General features: G+C 30.7%; 1 protein-coding gene across 1 annotated transcript; it reads left to right on the top strand.

Annotated features, from left to right (window-relative positions):
- The first annotated feature begins 876 nt into the window (after positions 1 to 876).
- Positions 877 to 18,457, top strand: LOC139094920 (cyclin-dependent kinase 5 activator 1-like). Its single transcript, XM_070646156.1, has 4 exons — positions 877 to 2,354; positions 13,754 to 13,891; positions 17,494 to 17,699; positions 17,769 to 18,457. The coding sequence occupies exons 1-4, from the start codon at positions 1,497 to 1,499 to the stop codon at positions 18,037 to 18,039; spliced, it is 1,473 nt and encodes a 490-aa protein (XP_070502257.1). The 5' UTR covers positions 877 to 1,496; the 3' UTR covers positions 18,040 to 18,457.
- Positions 18,458 to 19,575: the final 1,118 nt, after the last annotated feature.

Here is a 19,575-nt window from a genome sequence, read left to right on the forward strand (position 1 = left end):
TTGTTGTTTTAACTGGTGTTGCTGGATTTTCGTTGAATAATCGGAGTATGCTGAGATTTTGTAAGCATTTTTGGGACAATTGCGACATTCTTTGATGAAATTTTGTTCAAATTCACCAAAATATAATTTAACGAGTTTTTGTAATTTGAATTTTTTTGCCGCGTATTTTGTCTTTTGATTGTTTACAAAAATTAGTCGTGATTTGTAATTTTTAATTGAAAAACAGATTTAAAAGGATTTTTGAGTTCAAATCATAGTTTAAGCAATCATAGTAAAAAGTGTATACCTAATAAGTCAACAAAAATTCAATTGACCAATGCAAAAACTTGAAAAACTCTTTAAAATTGCAGAAAATCTAACAAAAATATTTGGTAAGGCAAATAAGTAGCCGACTAAATGGAAACGGCAAGAAAACCGATCACAAATCCCACACGAACAAATATTTTGAATTTCAAAAAGGGAAACAGCCGCTGAAAGTAAGACAAATTTACAGTGAACATCTCATGATGACTATTTAAGACATAAAGGAAGGAAAAAAAATGTATGACGATTCAGGAGAAAGAAGGGATTTTGTGGGTTGATTTTCACCCTCCGCATTTGAATTTGCACCACATTTACAACTACTATGTAAATACACCGCACATATACAATCACATTCATACACCCTGCGTCTCCTCACAAATCCCTCATTCCCTCTAACATCTTTAGTTTTTTTCATCCACGGGAAGGATGTGTATTGGAAGTAAAATCAAAGTCGCATTTGCGCACAAACATGCACGGAGGAAATGTTGCCTGTTACTTGAAAAATCTTTTTCTATTTCATGGGAAAAATCGATTGGCATAGAAAAAAAAAAAGAATCTGAAAAAGAAAAAGGATGTGAAGGGAAAGAAATGGTTTTCGCAACTTCCAGTCATTCGCATTCGAGATTTTCATCAAAATCGTTCGATGGAGTGCGCGTAATATTAAAAATTAAAATTAATAACCTTTTTTGCTTTTTTCTATCAACAAACTGAACAGAAAATTATTTTTTGCTGATAATTAGGGATTAAAGGCGCTATCATAAGGGATATAAACCTAGTGTCTTAAGTGCAAATACTGTAATTTTGTGCAATATGATTTAGGAAAAAGTCGAAAAAAAAGAGTGGAACGAAAGGTCACCTAGTTGTGTGTGGAAATCCAAAAAAAATATATTACGTAATAAATTTAACAATAAAATTGCAAAATAAATGGAATTAAGTAACATTGGGCGATTGTCCGACACTAAAAATAGATTAACTCAATAAAAATAAGTTTTCAGTGCGCAAATAAAGGTGCTGTAAAGTAAGAAGAAGGATAATAGGGAGAAAAAAATATTTTTTCACTCTGTGAAAGTCGAAAGGAGTGTACCGCAGAAGTGGAATAAATTAAGTCGTCATCGCTACGAGTGAAAAAAATTTAGTGTATAAATATATAAATATTTTGTAGCATTAAAAAAAAGAGGACATACATAGCAAAAATGGGCACAGTATTAAGTTTCAGTCCAAGGGAGAGTCATCCAATTTATTCGACCAATCATCGTGGTAGTGGTACGATGTCAACATCAAGTTCAGCTGATTTTTCGCTCAATAATTATGCATATGAGCAGATGAATAATGTCAAGAATCGTGAAAATTGTACGAAAACTAGCATAATAAGTAATAATAATGGTAGTAGTCTAGTTCTCTTTGGATCAACAAACTCAAATATTATGAATAATAATTTAACAACAACCACAAATGGCACATCGATGGAAGAACGTCAGTCTGATAGTGCGCGAATATTGTCGGAAAAGAATGCGATCGAGAAGAATCTGAAGAAGCATTCGTTGTTCATAAATGCACTATCGTGGAAGCGATTGTCGGCGTCACACGGCAAGAAAAAGTTGGAAAACTATAATACAAAAAATAAGTCAGCAAATCTTACAACAAGTTCATTTCGTCCTCCATCACTTACCGATACCGTACATCCAATGGTTGTCGCAAATGAAAAAAATAAAAATTATCAACAGCAACAGATACAATTTGCGAGCAATAACAATCTAAATCTCAATAATAATAACAATAATAATTTGAATATTAATCATCACATTCATAAAGATTCTCAATCAAATATTTACTTTTCGCCTGGGCCAAAGAGTCTTCTTGCCCTGGATCTACAAAATTCTGCCAATAATGCCAATTTGCAGCATCATCAAAATATCGAAAAATTGGGACCAAAGATTCCAATACAGCTGCCATTATCACTGCAATCAAACGTGATGCATTCACAATCACTGCAACCGCAACAGCAACAACAAATGCATTTTCGTCCGGGACCGAGGAAAACAATTATTCAGGTCAGTGTGAAAAAAAAACTTTTTTTTTGCTTGCCTTTGTTCTCATTATGCTCGATATTTTTTTGTTGTTGTTACTTCATTTCCTGAATGGAATACAAGGAAAAAGTATAAATTTTATGTGAAGTGGAACAAAACGAATTATGGAGGATTATTGCGGTCACTTGAAATTTTATGCTAACGTCCAATTTGTATTCAAAAATTAACGGTCATTTTTTATTCAAAAAACATTCGGTCATCTCGGTTTGTTTACAAAATACAATTCAGAGATTAAAATTGCCATTAATTTACGCAATACACAATCTCTTATCTAGTGTCTCATGCCTGAAATTTGTATGCGTACGTGATGTGAATATCGTTTGGCTCATAAGCTACAAATAATTGGACTTTTTAATCGTTTTTATTTGTGTTGTATTATTTAAATGAGACAAGCAATCCCACGCGAAAAATTACGTTGTGCTTATCTCATATTCGTTATGTTATATAAGCTATTAGTCCACCAAAAAAACAGTCCTATCGAATGACATCATCTCGCTTGTCCAAGCAAAATATTTTTAAACTAATTATAGATATTTTTTTCTGTTTTGTGCAGGACATTTTCTCATTGTAAATTGATAATCCTGAAATATTAAACGATTTATGAATGAAATAACATTTCGAACGAATATTTATAATTAAACTGCAGTAAAAAGGACTCAATTCTAGGAATAAACTGTATTGAAGTTGTTCATTTGAAAAACCACACACGCTCATAGAATTGCAAATTGAGTTTTATATTTATAGACACAGCCTCGAAATGATTCTATTTTTGTGCTCATGCAATGGTTAAAACCAAAACCACGAAAGAAACAACAAAATGAGTTTCATAAAAGTTTTTCTTTTCAAATATTTGAATTTTTTAGTAGTTTAAATAGTAAAATTTAAATTCATGGATGTGGTTACAAGCAAGTAAACAACATGACGTAAGAAATTCAATATCTTAACAGAACATTTAATATAAGCATCAAAAATTTGCGTCACAGATATGTGAAAATTTCGTCTCTTTTTTGTTTATTTATGATACAGATCTTGAGATTATTCAGTCATGGAGGGAAAAACTCAGTGACGCGAAAAATTGAAATTACCATTTTCGACTTATGTCAGCTTGTGCTGATAATTTTGGATTATATTTTTGGAATTGAGCAGTCATTCTGATTGGCATAGACAGTTTTGATTTATTTTGGATGATTCGATGGAATTTTGATGTATTTTTCAGAATTTTTAAAGCTAGTTTTGTAGGTTATGGCATGAATTGATGCAAAATAAGACAGTTTGAGGCGGAAATGATGCAAAAAAATACAGTTTGATGTAGAAATGATGCGAATTTTAAATTTTGAGTCTGAAAGATGTTAAATTTGATTGTAAAATGATGCAAATCTTAAAAAATGAAGCAAAACAGATAAAAACAATTCATTTGATGCAAAATTAACAGACAATTTGATGCAAACATGATGCATAACTTTAAAAAATGATGCAAATATTTTTATTGAATATTAAAACTTTTAATGACTGTTTTCCATAGAATTCAGAGAGACAAGTCTATAAAAACAATCGTTTTACAAAAATCCATTAAAAAAACTCCAGCCATTAAAGTTTATTTCAACCAAAAGCAATACAAATGAAAATTCACAAAAATAATCAAATAATTTTTCAAAATTAATTGCCAAAATCCATTCAAACATGAAAAATTCATCTACATGAGATTAAATTGCAAATTTTTATTTTTCATCATAAATATCTGATATCTGGCTGGCAATTTTGTTGTTTAATTAATTTGCTATGTTCACAAAAAGTCTTTTTTTGCAATTTCCATTAAATTAAACAGTTTTTTATCATCAAAACTAAGCTCATTCGAAATAAATTTCAATTATCAATGAAAATGTTCATGAGAACAGTCAATTAATTATGCTGATTACATAAATTAATAATCATACAACCATAACAATAATCTATAAATATAAAGTGCTTATGTTGTATTTCATGCTAGTTCAATCAAAATTGTAAAATGTTTGCGTTATTAAAATACTATAATTGACCTAAATTTACTATTATGACTATCTCAATGCAATTTATTTTTACTAAATTCTTCCATTTTCATTTTGTACTGCAATTATTAACTCTCGTGATGTAGTCTTACCAAGGAAGTCAAGTAGTTCTTCCTTGAAATACCACAGAGTAATTTAAATTATTTTCCAGTTATGAATAATATTGAATAGAAATTGCTTGGATTATTTATGCATATTTTCATGTATGAGGTAGATATTGTAAGATATGCAGTCATTGAAGATATAGTTTGATACCTGGAATAACTATTGGCAAACATTGAAAATTGAAAATTCTATTTTTAAATGCAAACTTAATAAGAATTTTTTGAATCAGCTCCTGAAATCTGATTGATTGCTTCAAAAACAGCGCATGAATATATAAAGAGAATGTGTCACAGCAGCTTGTATCTGTAATATCAATCGTGTTTTATCTTAGATCTAGAATTCTGCATTACTTTCTTCGTCTATACATGATTCTCAAGATCGTTACATATTGAAATGATGTCAACACGGCGATGAGCCAGCAGTATACTTAGAACTAAGTGACAGTCGCTTGGCGAAAGTATCGAAATTTAACAAGTAGATTTAGAACCAAGCAGAACTCGAAGTCGATTCGATTGTTATGTAGAGTTGGGTCGACTCAAGTTGACATTTCAATACAAAATCCTAGTAACTTCGAGATCTGGCATCCAAATTTGCCAAGTTAGTGCCACTTAGTTCTAAGAATGCTGCAGGAACATCACCATAGTGGCAACATTTCAGCATGCAACAATCGGGTCTGCATACACAGATTCATCCTCTTTGTATTAATTTAACATCAAAACTAGAACATTATTGACTATAACATAATTTTAACAGCAATTCTTACCTTTTGAAGTTGATGAAGATGCATGTTCATGTTTATAATAACATGCACAACAAAAGATATTACTGTAGCTTCATAATACCATTCAATTATTTACAATCAAGCTCATAATAACAAATTCATGTTAACAAAACTTCTGGCTTATATAAAAGTAGGTTAACAAATATCAAATATCTTCGTATGTTAATAAACCTCACAATTATACATTAAATAATTTCACAGAATCATTAGAAATGAAATATTCTCATCGAAATCGTCTGAGACTTAACTTGTCGATATCATATTGCACAAATTAAGTCTATTCATTAAGAAAATCGGTTAAATAATTACAGAACAACATCGAAAGAAGCTTAACAAGATAAAAAAAAATTATCATAATGTTGATATAAAAATTAAAGTTAAATTGACACATAAGATACTTTTCAATCCGTCAATTATAATTGATAGGAATTTAATTGGATATTTTGTTGGTTGCATTCTGACAAATTGATATGAAAATGGAGCATTTTATTGTCATCGTAATTGAATATTCAAATATTTAAGAGATTGAAGGAATCGGGGGGAAAAAATAATGATGTTGGAAGTAAAATTGAGAAGATGAAAAAGGATAAGGTCTTGAAAAAAAAAATAATAAAATTTTCAAAAAATCAATGATTGAAAAAATATCATCTGCACGTTTACACTAATATGAATTTTACTTCTTGGGTTTTGAACCTTCGCCAAATTGGATTTTTAAGAATTTTTAATCTGATTATTACAATTTAATTTAAGATATTTGAAGCTTAAATTACTATATCAGTGTTGAGCAATCTATTTTGTGTCAAAGCAAATCTTAGTGGTAAGCCACGACCAATACAACACACGTCATGTGGTATATAGTATTTTCAACATTACTGTATATTAACATTCAATATAAAGAACTCAAAATTCAATATAAAAACCTAAAAATCAACTCAAAATGTTCTTTTGTCACAATAGTTTCTCAAAAATCACATCAAACTGCTTCAAACTCACAATCCTCCTTAAAAATAGACCATATACGTATCTAATGCCCACATAATTCTATCTCAAAAACTCAAATCAATCTCAAAACTCAATTAAGCTTCATATTAAAAGATTCCTCATCTTCTTCCACCTGTTTCATCCATGATAAAATCTTCGAAAACCAACAAGACAGATGGAAAATTGAAAGTCAAACGAAGTCTTTATGTCATTTTCACATTCTTCAGCCTTTTTAAATCTGATAAAAAATAATTCATCCATTTCAAAGAAATCACAAAAAAAGAATTCCAATAAATTGTCTTACATTTCGCATGCTGTCATAATGTAACAAATCATCAATATCAGCACAGCAGCATATCACTCCATCCTCTACTTTCATCTTTTATCCCTTCATTGAAGAAACGATGAATGTCTGCAAATGGCTTCCGATTTTCAATTGATTTGATTCCTATATTCACAAAAAAAAAGTATTTTGTGAAAATTGAAAACAAATTTACAACAAAATTCGAAAGTAAAAAGTTTTTCCTTCTTTATCTTCAAGAATTTGTTACACTTTATGTACGTATTCATGCTGGTTTTGATAAAATAAAGGAAGGGAAACAAAGGAATTTTTTCATACTTAATATTCCTTCTCTTTGTTTTCATTTAGTTTTTCTTCTTTACAACTTTTCTCCATTGCGCATGTCCCGTCGTGCACTAAAATCCTCACGGTATTCAAACGGCTTTTTGACGGTTTTACTCCAAAAATAAAGGAAATTTTGTGCTATGTGAAAAATGTTTTGAATTTTTTTGTTGTTTTTTGCCTTATTATTACTTCTTGTTTATAAATTTTTTAGCTCATTTCTTTCATTCATGAGTGTTTTTATGTGCTCGATATGTTCAGTTTTGTGGAAGATATTGAAAAATATGTCGGATAAAAAATTTAATAAATTTAGTGGTTGAATGGATAACTTGAATTGAATTTTCTGGATGTTTTCCAAACTTCTTTAAAAGAATTTGGGGCAGTTTTGTTATTAAAGAATGCTGTCTTGTTCTGAATTTCTTCGGATGATTGCTTTTTAAAGAGTTGATTTGTAATGGATGCCAGCAGATGCAGAGCCAAATTTTAGAGTTTGTATTGAATTTGGTTAAGAATTTCAAAGTATTTACTTACTTACTTACTGAAACCATATGTGGAGCTTAGTTTACAACAAAGCGCTATCCATCTTTTAGTTGATTTGTAAGGTACAAATAAAAACTGGAGATGCTCATCCCAAACTAAGTACCAAGATAGTCCTTCAACAAACTCCAAAAATCACCATTCAGACCATCAAAAGCATTACTTTCTCCAATACCTTCTAATTCTTACCCAAATGCGTTTCAGTTCAATTTTCACATTTCCCAAAAGAATCCTCATTTCTGTTGCGTAGACAAACTTTCCTTACCTCCCTTACGTACATATCCACAAAGCATAGCACATACACATAAAAAATGTTGTGTCAATAAATTTTTATGCACAAAAAAAGAAAGTACGGAAAGAAATTCCTGTGTCGCTTTTATTAAGAGACATTAACAGAATGAAAATAAAAACTTGAGTTGAAAACTTGCCGACATGAGCAGGTTTGTGAAAGTTTAAGACACAGCAGAAACAAAAAATTGACGTAAATTTACATAAAACGGAAGGAAAAGAACGCTTACGCTCGCTCGAGACTCATTTCTATAAATATTAAGCCATCAAACTTTATTTCATGCTTTCCGTTTTCCTCTTTCATGTTCCGAAGACGTCAAAGAGTAAGTTCTGTTGACAACTGACTTGTTTTCTTCATCATTTCGCTCCGTTTGTCATTTATTAAAAGATTCTTGACTTGACATTTTGTCTATAAAGTCGTTACTGTTTGCTTAACTCAATTCTTCATCTTCACTTTAGCTATTTCAATCGATTTGTTATAAATATTTGTATTGTTTATATTTACATAAACTGTGCACAGTAGAGATGGAATGAATGTTATTGTGATTGTTTTATGGAGGAAGTTGAGGCTTATGGGGAATTGTGATGGGAAATAGTGAAAGGAAAAGTCAAGCTTGTAAGGTTTTTGTTGTGATTTTGAAGGTTAAATTGTGCTTTTTGTGATTGAATGGAAATAGATATAAATTGATAAGTTATAAATATTCAGCTTGTATTGAATTGTGAGCTACAACCAACCCTACCGCAATAAATAAACATTCATCTTTACTCATGAGCTTATAACTCATTCATTATCAATGAATGACAATTGAAGTGAAAATGTAAAGAGGCAGAATAAAGGAATGAGAAGAATAACAACTTAACCTCGTCTTTTTAAGTCACTGTAAAAGTGTAAATATTTGATAAGAAGTAAAAACATCAAGACTTTCTTGTTCTCTTATTATCTTTTATTCTATTTTTCTATCACAAACTTGAAGCTTCTTCAACTTCATTTAAATAAAAATCCATATCTTGAATTTTTCATGTCTATCCATCGAGGAAAATCGAATTTCTTGTTAGTATTTCCAATTTCTATTTTTGGATGGATATTATGAGGAGATATGGGTACTTTGTGAAGTTCAGAATTCTTTGTTTGTTTAGTTAATGGAATTCTTGGTTTGGGATTAAGGATATGGAGGATTTAGAATGGGACTGAATGTTATTAAAGCTTGATATGGTTATCTATGATAGTGGTGGGCAATTTGTAAGTTGAGGCACACTAGTGTGCAGCAAAAGATGCTTGGAAATTCCATAAACCTTTCGACGTGTAGGGTTTTGGTCGAGGTTTATTACCAACTCACTTCCTTCACTGGCCATACATACCAATTGTGATTCATGGCCTTCCATAGATGTCGCATAAAACTAACTCATTCACTGGCTACCGCTTGTTAATTCCCGAAAGTCTGCATTACTGCCTGTATCGTTAGCTTCTTTGCCTTATCTCTATAGACGAATTATCTTAAGGTTACCACAAAGGCGTGTCTATAATCACAAAACTCAATTTTTCGTTAATTTCCACCCTGAAAATGTCCACAAAATGATGTGAAGCTCTAAAAATTCATCAATCCACCTTCCTCACTTGGATCTAACTAATTCAATAAATAATTGAAATTTTCCTCTTTTTTCCTTCCAATTTCTACGACTCGAAATTTCATTGACATTTGAAATTGATGTTTGATTGAAGTCCCTTGACATTTTTAATTAGAATTTTATTTTATTTTATCGATGTAAATGTTTAGAATTTTTTTGCGATTCAACTAAACTTTTGACGCTTCATTTAACCTTTCTGAAATAAAATTTTCGCGTTGTTCTGCTGATATTCAATATTTTTAGATTCTCAAGTTTTTTATAAAAATATTTTATTTATAGAAAATACTTCTTACACCATCCATTTGAGAGTTCTTACTTCCTCTGAAGTAAACAACAATATTTTTATGCTGACAAATATTTACTTGTGTTATTTTTGAATTTTTTGTAATTGTACCTTACAGAATAATTGGAAATTTTAATAGAACTCTTTATTGTTTTTGATAAAAATGAAAATTTGAATGGAAATTGAGATCTTTAGAGGAATCGTTTAATTAAATTTGGCTTTTTATCACTTCTCATTGAAATGAATTGTAATTAAAATTCTTAATTGGTTTTTTGTCGTGAATTGTTGTAAATATTTATGAATCAAATTTGTCATTTCTTATAAATTTTGTAAAGTTGTTCTAGTTTGAGGAAGCACTTGCGTTCGTTACTCCTACAAATCTTTGCAAGTCGGTTAATTTGTTGAAAATCTATGCTGCGTGACTTTGATCAATAAGATTCTCGATCCCAAATCGGAAATTCCAATTGTCAAGAAGCCATGTGAAGTTACTTTGTCTCATTTGACTAGTCTTCTAAGGACGACAAAGTTAGTAATAGACAAAAACTGTATTTTTGGTTTTATCGTTTATATGGCTTTAAATGAGAACTTCCTAACACTCAATTATTCTAAAACTTCAGGAAAAACTTCAAAATTCTCAGAGAACAACTCGATCCAGACCACATTTTAAATCCGCATCTAGCTCTTTCCCACTAAAAAGCCATATTAAGTACATTCCCATATACTCATACGAGACATCTCACTATGCACAAATCCATTAAATTTTCCCATACTTAAGAAAATATTAACAAAATAGCAATAAAGCACTTCTCATAAATTATATAAATTTTTATGTGAAAATTAAAACCCATAACTCATAAAGAAGTAAAGCACAATATTTAAAATCCTTTTAATTTTTTATAAATAAATAAGCTTCGTCATGCATAAGACACAAAAAAAACTATCTTACAATATTTGTTTCAGGCATTTCATTTATTAAAAGTCATGTACATGTACCAATGTTCTTACAATGCCTGAGAAATGTCTTTATCGTTATCATTCCTTGAATCTTATCCTTTTTTAAATTCCTTGTGGAAGGTTCGTATTTATTAAAAAAATAGAAAAGTCTCATGTCTGCCGCAATACATATCCTAACAATATCAAGGAAGGAAAGAAAATTTATCTTTTGTTTTGCGCATAACTTTAAAAAAAGACGTAGGAAATGGGAAAAGAAAGCAAAAAAAACTATGAAGCAATAATAGAATTTTTATTTTTCCACATTTCCACTCCCAGCTCCAGTTCTTCCTTTTAAGACACAAAATTTATGACTTTGTTTGTTTTCTTATGAATGAGAGAATGAAATATAGAATAAGTAGAAAAATGGAATTGGGAAATGATTATAATGTTTATTACTGTAGCGCGATTTTTGAATTCCTTTTGTTTTGATTCGTTGGAGCTTTATAGCAATAACTTGTCAGATTCAGAGTAATATTGTTGTCAATAATTAGATGGTTATATAATAAATGTCTGTGAGAATTCTGCATTATTTTTTGGATTTGAACTTAAATAGCAAATGAGCAGACAGAAGAAATTCATCCGGAGTTCATTTGAACGTCGAGAATCGTATAAGCTTTAAATAGGGCCGCTCATGCACTCAGCTTAATGCTTGCATTCTTAAGGAGACAATCAATATTCTAAATATGATAACATAGATCGGTTGATCGATTTAAAATTAGGTCCAATACTTACTTGACTTTAAACTGTATCCGACACTCTGTCAGAGTCACATCGTCGATATCCGACTTGATTCTAGCATGTTACCGGCATCTGGTCGGATTGACTCTTGTATAGCGTCTGATTTCAGATCGATTAACAGACTTGTGCTATTCAGGATAGTTATTATCTTAGAGTAGATCGATCAAGCAACTGCAACTAAATGTACTTTGCCATTTTGACTTTATGCAATGATTTAATTTACTTTAACCAAACCGAAAACACTTAATTTTCAGAATGTTTGTAGATTACTCAAACAGTAATCCCAATCCTTTAGCACTACAATTTCCATGAGTTGATATTCTGACTGAGTAACATCAATACAAACAAATTCAGTAATATAAACAAAGAATCCATCAAGTATAATCGCGCTCATACCAAAAAAATCAAGAAAAAATATATTTCAATTCGATTCCTTGAAGAATTCATCTATGATTTTCTCATAAATTATTCAGTTACCATAAAGCGATTATTCTATGTATGTAAAACTTGCTCCATATATGTAGTTTATCATCTACACTTTATCTTTCCCAGAAATGTGTAGTATATGCTTTAGAAAAACTTTCATTCAGAATCTAAGACCAAGCAAAAAAAACACAAATTTTATCATAAAGATGAAAACAAACATGAATATTTGGATGAATGTCTTGAGGCTTTATGATTAATAGAATAAAAAAAAAATCATCTTTCGCATGAGTTCAACTGAAATTGAAATATAAGACAGAGATTTGAGTCTTGAAGAAAAGTTTTGCAATATTCTTATATTTCAATTTAAAAAATGTTAATATTTTGATATGAAAATCGCAGATGAAAAAAGAGTCTCTATTTTTTAACATTACCCTAGCAACATAAACATAATCTTCTGCACGAGTGTATCATGATTCGAGAATGAGGAAGTTTTTGGAGAACTCATAGAATATTTAAATATGGAAATTCTGAAGGATTTAGATGACTTTTAGCTGAAGTAAAAATGTGGAAAAGTTGAGAGCTAGTGAGAATGTGTGAATTGTGTTTTTTGGGATTTTTTGGAGGTAATGCGCAGTTTTTGACATTTTTCCGAATGTTGTCAGATTGAACTTGCTAAGAACTGATTGAAATTTATATGAAATGTTTAACTCCACAAGTAGCATCATGCACAATTCAAATTTTAATCAGTCAGAACTCAAGTCGACTTCGGCCTTTGAAATGTCGGTCTTTTGAGCCTTAAAACACCCAAACGAACAAGATCTTAGTAATGTTTATGGATGATTCTACAATTATTAGCATAGAACAGCCATTATCCGCATCCCGGATGCTTAGATCTTGTGCAAGTCTAGATTTCAACCAAGCTATGCCTTTTCACAAAAAAAGTTCAGTCAACTCTACTCTAAACTCTCAAAAACATCAATTTAATCCCCAAAAATATCTATAAAACTATATCAATTCATCCACAAATCTTTAATGTACAGCTGAGCATCTGATGATAAAATAATTGACCTGAATAGACAGACACAATGTATTAACCGCAAAGCATTTTCCTTCAAAAAAACACAAAGCCAACCAAAAGCTGTTAAAAGCTGCATTTAATATTATGAAAATTTCCATGTCAGATGCAATTTTTGAGTATTTAGATACATTATCTGAATTCAAATGAATACTCAGCACTTCCAAAAACTTTAATTATCAAAAAAGGCCCCTCAAAAATGAAGAGAATTAATTTAAATAGTTTTAAAAACATAAAATATTGAGCATAAAAGAGAAACAAAAAAAAAATCAAACTTTGCAGTCGCGGTTTTGATAAAACATGCTCGCATTGAAGCCTCGCATGAATAAAAACCACTTCACATAAACCAAAGAACTCTTTCAACAACTTTTTTTGTTTTTGAATCTGAATTATGGAACAAATGTGCTTTTAAATTTGTTTTGGCATGTTGGTTAGCTTTGGTTGTGACTATCGGGATGTTGTATCAGCCATTAAAGCTGTTGAGTTCAACAGGGAGGATTGTTGATGCGAAACATGTGGACATAATTTTAATAGATGTGGTTTGACATGAAATTTATGGTTTGTTAAACCCTAAATTCATTTAGAGCGATTCGTGGCTTGGTGATGACAGCCGTGGATAACTAGAATAGTAAAAGATCCAGTTCAGTCTAGTCCAGTTCAATCAATACAGTGATTTTATAATAAATCACCAAAATATCCTCAAATAATGACCAAATTCGCTTAAAACTGACTAAATTGCGCTTATATACTAGACTTTACAGTCATATCCAACTTACTCATACAAAACAACTCCAAACTTAAACAAAAAAAACCACAAAAAAAAATAATTTTTTATCTCTATATTCTCATTTATCTCATTCCAGGCATCAACATCCGAGCTTTTGAAATGTTTTGGAATTTTCCTGAGAGAGCGCTGCCATAAACTAAGAGACTTTCAAGCCGGTGATGCTATTATGTGGTTGCGAGCAGTCGATAGAAGCCTTTTACTGCAGGGATGGCAGGTATGTAAATTAGTTTTAAAAAAATGTTAAAATTCCTCATTAAAATTAAAAGCCAATTCAGCTGTGGATGGAAAAAAAAATTCCGTACTGTTGAATGTTGCAAATAAAAAAGTTTGTGCTGTGCTGATGAGAGTAGAATATTCTTGCCATTATTGTAGAACGTGTCAAATTGAATATTTTCTCTCTTAGGGATGAAAAAAAAGTTGAAATAAAAAAATAGCATGCAACTTTAATTAGATTAGATGTTGATAACTTACTTCCATTGGAGTTTTTCTATTGAAAAGAGCAAAGTTTCTTCTTAGAAAAGTTTGTCTGAGCATATGAAACTGCTAATTATCTTCTTGTCGTGTTGCCTTGTGAACATGAATGGAAATTTATTTACAGAAAGTTCCTTGAATGGCGTGTCTTTATCTGATCATATGCTCATAAAATTATTCCAAAAAATGTATAGTTTCAAAGCATGGCAAGTTGTTCAATGTTGAAACTTTTTTTGGAATTTTTATGGCCTTGTTTTTAGGTATTTGCGTTTATTGTAGTAAATACCATGTTAATCGTTTAAATAATAGATTAATTGTGACCTAGTTTTGTGCTAGTTAAAAGGATACAGTTTATAGATTAATCTAGAGGCATCTGCGTTATGTATAAATAATAATTGGATGATAATCTAAATTTTGTAGCCTTCTTGCATCTTTAATGTTATCAGAAATGGGATTTAATGACTAAGCTCCAAACATACAACGAACATGATGACATAAATCCGAGGGATTTGTCTGTAGCTGCTGGCTTGGATGAACTATAAGATAAAACCGAAAACTGGTGACCGGCGCCTCTAAAACGCAGGAAATGCAGGCCTGTAGTTCATAGCTGAACTTTAGTGATTTGTAAGGTTTCTCAATATCAAAGCCAAGACTCACCGGTCTCGTTTCCGAGAATTGTCGAGACTGAGATTAAAGGAAATGGCCTAAAAGTCTCGGATCCGTTCTTGTCTTGAGAATTCGTCGAAACTGAGAATTTGTGAAATGGCCTTATAGTCTCGGTTCCGATCTCGTCTTGAGATTTCGTCGAAACGGAGACTTCCAGTAAGCCTAATCAAAGAAGATCTAAGTCCAAAACTTATGATTACTCAATTAATTATCATTGATCAAGCGTTTTGTTGAGTAAACCTTTAATATGGAACAAATTGCAGACTTTTGGTCCAATAAACCATTAAAAGAAAGAACAGCTTGAACTTTCCAAAATAAGCAATAACTTTAACTAGGTCAACAACAAATAAAACTATAATCAAATAAAAAACTTTTCTATCTATTAAAGTCAATCCATAATGCAAATCAGACATGTTTTCAATAAAAGCTCATCCTTACACTAAGCTACACATTAAATCCACTCATCTCCTCAATAATAAAAGAAATCTAAACAAACAGTCATGAAAAGGCATCCAAAAATTACATTAAATTAATGCCAATTTATATGCATTGACCATAAAACTAATAACAACACCAATTCAGACCTTCCAAAAATCATAAACCTTCCCTGAATATCTTAAGGAAAAGTTTAATTCAGTCAAATCTAAAAGATGTACAAAACATCATTTATGTCCATCCGAAAAAAAAATCTCATCTCGATTTACAAAACTATTCATGTTCAGCTCACACTTTACACTTGTTATTTCATTGTGTATAGCTTAGTGTCTGACCTCCCTTCCTATACCATACTTTATCCAATCATTACATAACAGAAAAAAATTTCAGTTTCATGCTCATCGTGCACATGTAAGCAAAAAAAAGGCAGATTTTGTATAAAAAATCATTTCACGTTTCATTATTATTTCGATATGTATAGGCAGAGAAGGACGATTATGTTTGTAGGGGATGAATATACATAATAGAAATAAAAAAAACGTACAACCCCCGGGGCAGTAGCATGAACTAACGGGAAATTCAATTGGAAAAGTTTTAATTGCAACTCGACGCAAATTGAGATAAAAATGTATGTAGACTGAGTGGTAGAATTGAGGGGAATAAAGGTAAGGGATGGCTAAAATTGATGGGATTGTAAGTGAATTGAACGCATTTTTCACTTTCTAACTCCAGAAATAGACGTAAAGTGTCAAATTGACTCATGAGAGTGAAATTTAATTTGCTGATCACGCAATTCTGTACTCAGACTATTCAATTTACACACATCATAGAATTTAGACTAAAAATAAATTGCCTGAGCTTGAGACATGCTGAAATTTCTATCTGACTGACCTTAAATGGCGTTGACTCGTTTATTGATTCATCAAAAAATATTTTCAACAAAGTCATCAGCAATAAAAATGACATAAAGTCCAAAATGACCAACAATCAGATTCAATGTCTCGATTTTCCCAGCATTAAATCTGAATGATGTGAAAAGTGAGAATGAAAAATGTCCGAAAATTGAGAATGAATAAGTGAATAATTTCAAATAGTTTGCAATTCATGTCCATGAAAGCATTTAATAAGTTGAAATTTTTCAGTCTGTTCCACCCCCAAACAATAATTTTGATCAAACAGCATTTGGGGGTCGTTGAATCCATTAGGGAATTAAAGTTCCATTTGATGTGATTCGACAGATTTAAAAATAAAATTGAAGCTGTGAGCTACGTGATTAATGCTGAAAGTCTTTTTATCGTGCCTCAAATTTCGTTCAATTTTTATTTTAACTTTGGCATTTAAAAATGTTATTTTATGTTTGTAACGTTAGACTTTGCAGTCGTGTGGAAGCGATGCACGCACAAACATTTGTACACGACAAAAAATCTGTTTATCTACGTCTCATTTTTTTATTCAATTTCCCTTACACATGAATTTATTCCTAAAGTGACTGATGATGGCAGTTTTATGTTTGTTTTCAACAATAACTCTTTGCAGGCTCTCCAGCATTGACTTTTTGCAATTTTTTTTTTCTCCAGTAAAAAAAAAGCATTGATTGAATGTTTACGATAGCAAAAAAAAAAGTCTGAAATTGCTCAAAGGCTAACAATACGTAAGCATGGCATGACTATGAACACACAAAAGAATATGTATACAGTATTGAGTCAGCAGGAAAAAAATGTGAATTTTAGTTCTTGGTATGGTTGAGGGGATTAGTAGAGGTGCTCAGCTATGTTGTATGATGGTTTAAAAATTGATTGAATTGTAACTTTTTAGTGAAGGTAGTTTTCAGCATGTATGTATTTGAAAGTAGTTGTTGCCACTTTTTTCAATTCAATGTAAGGTTTGTTGTGTGGAAAATAGCTGTAGTTTTAGAATTAAAAGAAAATAACTATTTGAGGTGGAAGCAAATTTTTGAATTTCAAAAAGTCGTTAGAAAATTTAAAAAAATCTCTAACTGCTTTTTAAAACAAAATAGAAATGTGTTAAGATTCACCAAAAATCGTCTCCATCTATCCACAACTGAACTGGCTTTCTCACTCGCTACACTTTTCCATTGTTTGTGCAACGGAAAAGAAGAAAAGAAAAACTTTTATTTTTAAAAAAAGGAACAAGAAAAAGCGAGGATAATTAAATTTTTTTTTTCTCCTTCCTTCCTTCATCTCTCATTTTTTATTATTTTCCTTTTTCTCTTTCTACAAACAGGATGTTGCATTCATCAACCCAGCAAATGTTGTCTTCTTATACATGTTGGTTCGTGATATGGTTGACGGTGAAGAATCATCAGAACAAGAATTGCAGGCATCTGTACTGACATGCTTGTATTTATCTTACTCATATATGGGAAATGAAATTAGTTATCCGTTAAAGCCCTTCCTGGTTGAAGAGTCAAAGGATAAATTTTGGGATCGGTAAGTGAAACTGTCAATATTGGCAATGACAATTGATATTAAATTAATCTCTTCTTTTTTTACATCCAGTTGTCTTCTTCTATTGAATCGTTTGAGTTCGAGTATGCTGCGCATCAATGCCGAACCAGGATTCTTTACTGAAATTTTTACTGAATTGAAAGCCTGTGGCCTCAACAATGGAATTTATAATAGTCCAATTAGTCCAGCATCACATAATTCAATTGATATTCTCAACAATAATTTCAGCAATATTCACATCAACTCGCCGACGACCGCATTTCGGCCAAATTGTTTTGATAATAATCTCAATCATGAATCGAATATGCCAATTTCAGGATAACAACATCACCGACAACCGCAACTTATTAACGGAAACTTTAGCAAGTTTGTTTAAGACAATTTTTTTGTTTTAATTTTCTAGTCACAAAAATGAGGAAAAAAAATTATGAGAAAAAGATTTCACCAATGCCATTGTCATAGACATTTCTTATCAATAATGTGTTGATTCTTCTTCAATTTATGTGACAGCATGACACATGTGTTGAAGATATCCAATTAAGAAATTGCCACTAAATAAAACTCTTAATGAAATTGAAATGGATTTTTGGTGGTGATACAAAGTTTATTTGAAGGCTGCTGCCTTAGTCTGGTGATTAGAGATGAGCATTAAAGCTTTTTGGACAGAATTAATCGGGGATATTATGTCAATCTGAAGAGAAAGTTTGGTTAAGAGGCATTAAGTAATGTCGAAATTAATAAGGTTGTTGACCTTTTCTGAGAGAATATTGAGATGTAAGAGTATGTGACAGACATAGTCAAGCTTGAATAAAGTTAAGTGACAGTTCCTAGTTCATCGACTCTTCAGAATATCCTTACTGTTCGGAATATCCATCAAATGTAAACAATATTCCGAAAAAGACCTCAAAATTTCAGGTTTTTGAATCATAAACACAATATCCTAACCAGGAACCATCCAAAAATCAAGAAATTCCTTAAATCAATGAATTCCAGTGTAGCACCAGCAAGCAGCAGCCATTCAACAATTCTGAATCACCCCGAGATATAGAAATGTAAATTCACATACATAAATCTTAAAAAAATTGTCTCAAGTCCACTCAAGTAATAAAATTAAAAAAAAAAAACATGCTGAAGGAAAACAAAAAAAAATTAAGAAATTGATTAAATTAAATCAAATTTTTAAATTTAATTAAATTAATGAAAAAATTAAGGATGATATTGTTGATATTCAATTTAAAATTGATTTGAAAATAAATAAAATGAATAAATTATAAATTAAATGAAATGAAAAATAATACGTGAGGTGAGTCTCAAAAAAAAAGAAGTAAATGATAAATATTATGTAATACTAATAAAGGATTTAATACATTCATCTTATCACAATTCTCACTTTTCAAAATTGAATATATTCCTCTCATCCTCTCCCATTTGATATGAAACTATAAATAAAATGGTATTAAGGATTGAGGAATGTTGTAGGGGTGATTTTGGGATGTGTATGTTAAAGATCTGATAGAAAATGAGATTTTTGTAAAATATTTGTTATATTAATAAAAAGGTTGTGTTGGAATTTGTAGATTCAGCTAATTGAATGAGGAATTTGAGAAAATTCAGCTTAGTGAGCTGAAATAAATTGTTTCTGAATTCAGCTACAAATAACTAGAACTTTAAAAATTACTGAATTCAGCTGAGTAAGGAGAAATAACTACTTAATTTAGCACATTTATCCTGTATATTTAGTTGAATTCAGCAATCTTATTCAGTTAATTAAGCAAAACAACATCAAAAATGGCTGAATTTGTTGATTTTAGTTCAAAACTCTCATCAATCCCGCTGAAATAATCTCAAATAACACAAA

The sequence above is a fragment of the Chironomus tepperi genome, unplaced genomic scaffold (genome assembly GCF_022539635.2).
Source record: "Chironomus tepperi strain 1889 unplaced genomic scaffold, CSIRO-AGI_Ctep_v1 contig_359, whole genome shotgun sequence".
Classification (NCBI taxonomy): domain Eukaryota; kingdom Metazoa; phylum Arthropoda; class Insecta; order Diptera; family Chironomidae; genus Chironomus; species Chironomus tepperi.